At 50.0% G+C, this 6,000-nt stretch overlaps 1 protein-coding gene across 10 annotated transcripts in view; it reads left to right on the top strand.

Annotated features, from left to right (window-relative positions):
- Positions 1-794: 794 nt before the first annotated feature.
- Positions 795-6,000, top strand: part of IQSEC1 (IQ motif and Sec7 domain ArfGEF 1) — a 323,964-nt gene continuing 318,758 nt past the window's right edge. For 4 of the 10 annotated variants that reach the window (XM_033140854.1, XM_033140852.1, XM_033140837.1 and 1 more), the window contains exon 1: positions 795-1,796. In XM_033140854.1, coding sequence (XP_032996745.1) covers positions 1,510-1,796 — 287 coding nt within the window. In that variant the 5' untranslated portion in view covers positions 795-1,509. The remainder of the gene's footprint in view (positions 1,797-6,000) is intronic. The other 6 variants (XM_033140843.1, XM_033140842.1, XM_033140840.1 and 3 more) reach the window with 2 other exon arrangements.

Raw genomic sequence — 6,000 nt, 5'->3', positions numbered from 1 at the left:
GAGGCGGTGAAATTGAGAGAGAGAAACAAGAGCATGGTGGTCGGCAAGCTGCCTGCAGACGTGGTTGACCTGGCGGGCGGGAGAGCACAAAAACCAAACTCCCGTCACTGCTGGGATTTGTCGTCGGCCAGCTCGGTGGGGACTCCGAGCAAGACGGGGGACTAAAACATTTTTTTAAGGAAGGAAAAGAACTCGCCCCTCGTATCCCAAACACACTTCGCTTTCTGCACACGCGTGTGCGCGCAATAATAACCTCCCGCCACCCCGCTTACCTGAGGGGCTTCTGCCTCGCTGGGCTGCCCGTCAGTTTCGCGGAGATGCCGCCCAGTTCGGAGCGGGGCGCGAGGTGGGGGAGGAGCGGGGCGCTGCCCTCTCTCCAGCCCACCTGCCCGCCCTCGAAGGTGCCGCTCCACGGGGCTCCTCGCGCGTTCCCGCCAAAACAGGAGCAGCTCTGAGGCGACCCGCCGCTGGCTCGCTCGCTTCCCCCCGAGGGTGCCGCTCCTACGGGGGATATCTCCACAGGCCCCCGCTGTCGCAGCCCGTCCTGCAGCTATCACCAGCCGTCCCTCCTCCTCCTCCCTGCCCCTCTGGAGCCTGCTTCTCAGCCGTTCCGGGGCGTGTATGTGTTTGTTTGTCTGTGAGAGAGAGAGAAGGGGAAAGAGAGAGGGAGAGAAGCGCTCTGACTGACTCGCCTGCCCGGCGGCCGGGGGAAGACGCCGCGGCGGCAGCAGCGAACAGCGGCGGTGGCGGCTCAATCAGTCAGCAGGAGGCAGCGGGGCGCTGCGAGGAGCTGCTCGCCAAGACCAGCTCCTCCTCCCCAGAGTCCGCGAAGCCCCGCGACGCCCAGTCAGGGAGCGGCGGCACTTTGCAAACTCCGTGCTGGACCCCGCGCACTGGCGCGCGTAGGGAAGCGGCTGTTGCTGCTTAAGAAGAGCAGCGGCGGGAGAAGCGGAGAAAGCGCCTGCGTGAGCGGAAGACCGGGAGGGGGGTGGCAAGCAAGAGGGGAGAGAGAGACCGACCGACCGACCAGGAGGAGTTAACGAGGGAAGCGGTGGAGGTGAAGGAAACTAGCCTCGAGCGATCCACGCGGCTGTCCGCGGAGAGGGAGACTTTTCCTGGGGTTTTGTTGGAGAGGAGAAACAGGAAACAAGCCGGCGGCGGTTGCCTTAAGTGGAGAAGCGGAAGCCCCGTGCGCCACAGTCGCGCAATAGCCGGACCCTTTGGGTGTAGGCGCAGCAACAGCACCGGGAGCCAAGGAGGGCCGGGAGGCGTAGGAGGGCCCGTGGGCAATGGCGGCTCGAAGTACGAGCAGCTGCGTCGGCGCTTTCTAGCCGAGAAGCGGACTTGCGACTGGGCGGGAAAAGGTGTAGCCGGACTGGTGGCTTGGCTTGGAGCGTTCGCGCAGCCGAGCTGAGCGTCCGGGCGCCGCTGCCGCCGGCCCTCTCGGCGCTTTGGCCAGCCCCCGGGGCCCGCCGAAGTGCGTGGCGGGCAGCCGGGCTGGCCGGGGCCATGGAGACCCCGGCGGAGAACCCGAGCAAGGCGGCGGAGTACCTCAAGGAGCTCAACAAGATCATCGAGACGCAGCAGGAGCTGCTGGAGAAGCAGAAGCTCCGGATAGACGAGCTCGAGCAGCAAGTGGCCAAGCTGTATCACGAGAACGCCCGCCTGCAGGACGAGCACCAGCGGCACCTGGCCACATGCAGGCTGCTGGTCCTGCAACAGCAGCACGCGGCCCTGCCCGCCTTGCCGCCGCCTTCGCCGCTGGGGGACCTCCAGGAGAACGCCAAGGATGAGAAGTAAGGAAGCGGGGAAGGGGGGAGGCTTTGGGGACGCCTTGGGGACGCGGGGTGGTGGCAGAGTGTACGAACCCGTCTGTTGGCCGGCTTTGCCAAACGCACAAGCGCATCTTGGAGCAACTGTGGTGCGGGTGTAGCCAGTGAATATTTGCAGTGGGTGAATGGTTGGAGGTCCGAGGTAGGTACCCAAGGCGGTTTGGTTACCTACGACGCTACTGGAGGGTACTTGGCCTCCGTTCTCTCTGCCCCAAGGGTCATGGGACAAACGCAAGGAGTGAAGCAGGTTGTGTGGCTACGACTTCTGCGGAATCGATTTCCCCCCTCCCCTCCAGTTCCTTTTGTGCTTCGGTATCTGCTTTTATTTGGTTCGTCCTTGTTCTTGACTTATGATAGATGCGAACAGAACTAGGAGGAGGCAAAGAAGCGCGCGGGTCTCTGGCATCCACCCAGTCTTATTTCGCTTCAGCAGCAAGACTGGTTGAAAGCTGCAGCCTCCGACTAAATTCAGATTTGTTGCCCACCAGGGCCGACGGGATTACTCTGGAGTTAGAGTCTCGAGTCTTGCGGAGCTTGCCTGCGGGGCGGAAACAAAACTGCATAACGCTGGTCATATGTTCCTGAATCTAGGGGGCTTCCCAGAAGGAGAGATGTTTGGGAAAGGGATGTGCAGAATCCTGCCGGTGCTTCCTAGTTCAGGAGAAGGGGTTGTGCCTCTAGTCCAGAACGAGGCAGTGTGCTTAGTGGCGTTTGGTTGGTGACTCGGGAGGTGGAGTGAGGAGGAGCTGCTGATCCTGAAACTGACAGAATGACGGCCAGTAAACATTGGCAGGTGGCCACCCCCTTCCAAACTGTGACTAGTTCAAATCTAAACTTGTTGATCTTTGGAAACCTGTTTGCTCTCAATCCTGAGTCTATTTACAGAGTGCTTTAATCTTTAATTAATCATGTACTGCTAGCTGTGCATGGGGACCTGCTTAAATGCATTACTGCTTAAAGTAAGGCCAATTCAGTAGTAGTTAAAGAACTACACATGCCCGACTCTCTCTCTTTACCTGCTTAAAATAGAATTTAAGTAGGAATGGAAAAGCCCATTTCTCACCTACCTTCACAGATTAAAATGTTTAAGGCATTGGTTATCTGGCTCCTGGTACCAAGCTTGGCTTTTACGTTTCATGATAAACTTTTGGAAGCTCTTAAAAAAAACACCTTCCTCATCAGACATTTATAGTTAGCTGCTTGGTTAGTTGCAGTATACCTGTAGTAAGGAAGAATGTAGATTTGGAGAAGAATATTTCTGTTTTCTGGGTCTGCATTGGTTCATTGATTTACCCCAGAATGAGGACCTGGGAACACATGTCTTCATCAACGCTGGCCATTGGCTACTAGCTGGTTGCTGCAGCTGATGGGAGTTTTTCGGGGGGGGGGGGAGCCCACCAACATCTGGTGGGACACAGGTTCCCCATTCCTGAGGTAAATTGAATTAAAACCTTGGGACTGATAGTGTCTTCACAATTAATTTTAGATCATATATCTAATTAACTATTTGTGTTAAAGTGTTTATAGTACTGGTGGTGACCAATGTTAGATAATAATTGCCCAAGAGGGCTCTTTGGTATGCAGTTAGTACCTTGCAAAGGAAAGTGAAGGCTTTCTTGTACTAAGGTTTATATACATGGAGTGTGATGTTCCAAATGTCCTGTAGAGACAGCAATATGCATTTATCAAGGAGAGATCATCAAGTAGTTATTTACATTCCTGCAGCATACAAAAGCTTTTGGTTAAACTACTTGGTTGCATGGATATATTAGGCTACTAAAATTATACGTTTCTTGCAAAGGTCATAATCTTTGTGCTTGATATTGTATACAGATACCATTTTAAAAGAATGAACTCAAAGGAATAGTGTCAGTTGCTTATGTGCAGAGCTGATTTCAACCAGGGAGTTAGGTTATAGTGGGATTATCTAAAACAACACTCTGCTCTTGTTACCATGTGTTATTCGGTCTCCACAGCTCAGCTCTGTTTGGCAGGCTGTTTGTTCAGTGTAGAAATGTGTTTATGAGACTTCTTGTTCATATTTTGATACTTGTCAATGCTCGTATCCAATCCCCCCCAATTAGGTAGAGTGACATGCTTTCTTTAATTATGCAGGGCAGTGCTATTTATTTTAGAAAATATAACTTGAAAGAAAGTGTGTTACCAGTAGCTTTAAAAAGAATGGACCAGAAATGATAAAATGGTTTGAAACATACAAAATATAATAATAAGAATAAGAAGAATAAATTAATAAATGAATGTGCCAATGGGTGTGTCAGGGCAGCTCCTTCAACAGTTGAAAGGGCTTGTGCCTGCGGGCGGGGAAGCAAATCTCTTGCTTTCATAACAAGAGGACTGTTTTCAAAACTAAATTTAAATGAAATCCTTCTAATCTAACAGCTGAGAGTTCCTTGTATAAAAAGACTGGGCTCGAGACCTTGAGATGGGCTCAGATAGCCCCCTTCCACACCCCAGGTTCCGTCTTGCCAAGTGACATGCCTAGAAATCATTTACTACAATTTGATAAGGTATTTCTCTTGACTAGCTAAGGGAGCAGCCTCTGAGCTATGGCCTTGATGACTCGGTCTTTTTAAGTCTCTTAAGTGGATTTGATGTTGGGATCAGAATTAATCTGGGATATTTATGGAATAGTTATAATCGTTCTGAGGTATAGTCTGAAGAGCTCAATGGGAAAGTCCAGATTGCGCAGGCTTCTGCAGTCCTGTCCAACACGTAGAAACTTTTTTTTTGGGGGGGGAATAGGGATGCCTGATACAGTGCGAAGGCATCATGGTAAGATTGCTAAGTTTTGGGGAGGAAAAACTGGTTCTGTTCTGGGTCTCGACAAGCCATCATCTGCCTTGTTGAGCAATCATAAACTTCTAGGAGCTTCCCACTTTCAGTGTCAGCTGTTAGAAGCTCACCTAAAATGAAAGTGTTCCACCATCTGATGCTTTCTGCATATTCCCTCTAGGGCAGGAATGGGAACTCCTCACTTCATTCATCTGGCTCTCTGGATCCCCTCCTTCCCCTCTTCTCAGTGGGGAGGAGCTAAATGGGAAATTATTTTTATGTTGTGCAAACTGTATAATTGTAGCCCCTTCACCTGGAAGAAGATCAAAGCAAAGGGAATGCTTCTCTTAGAAAAGAAGCAGACTTGTGTTTCTTGCAGATACAGGTATGCTACAGTGTCTGTATGCTTTTCAGGTGCATACAGTACATGCATTTTCAGTTACAGGTGGGTAGCCGTGTTGGTCTGCCATAGTCAAAACAAAATCGAAAATTCTGATGCATCATGATGCATCAAAGTGGAAAAACTGTTGGTGGAAACAACAGCATTGGTTCTATTCATTAAAAATGTGGTCCCTAGTTAGATCACAGGTTCTTATGAGGCATGTGTACATTGTTCCCAGTTCATTTAAAAGCGCCAGGGTGGTGTAATGGTTAGAGTGTTGGACTAGGACCTGGAAGAGCAGGGTTTGAATCCCCACTCAGCCATAAAGCTTGCTGGGTGACTTTGAGCCAGTCACAATCTTAGCCTAACCTACCTCACAGGGCTGTTGTGAGGATGAAATGGGGAGAGGAGGAGAACCATGTGCACCACCTTGAGATCCTTGGAAAATTAGGGTAATGTATAAATAAAATAAATAAAAATAAAATAAAAACAGGAAATTCTAAAAACAAGAACGAACTTATGGACATATCTTACAAAAGAAAGGTATAGTGCTTTTCGAGGCAAAGAGGATTTTATAGTCGCTAGAAAAACATTAAGGTCCTGCAAGATTTTTCAGAACTAGCGATTTGCATGTCCAAAGGACTTCATGTGTGTTTGTGTGTGTGTAGTGGTGGGGGAGAGATAGGCAAGCAATCAAATGAACATGTTTTCATAGTCTCATTTTTTAAAAAGAAGAAGAAGCAGGGAGTACATCAGTATGTACACTTACCGGTATACAGCATTCACCCTCACTCCATGCACTGACTGCTCTAGCAGAGTTGAGTAATCTCAAGTGTGATGGGGCAATGGGATTACCATATTTTGCGCTCCATTGGACGCTCTGGACCACAAGACGCACTTAGTTTTTAGAGGAGGAAAACAAGAAAAAAAAATATTCTGAATAAAATGTTGTACTAAACGACCATATTTAATAAACAACTGGTATATCACCCC

Source organism: Lacerta agilis, chromosome 2 (assembly GCF_009819535.1).
Source record: "Lacerta agilis isolate rLacAgi1 chromosome 2, rLacAgi1.pri, whole genome shotgun sequence".
NCBI classification, from domain to species: Eukaryota; Metazoa; Chordata; class Lepidosauria; order Squamata; family Lacertidae; genus Lacerta; species Lacerta agilis.
Note: the sequence above shows the minus strand (reverse complement) of the source record. Positions and strands in the feature narration are given on the sequence as shown.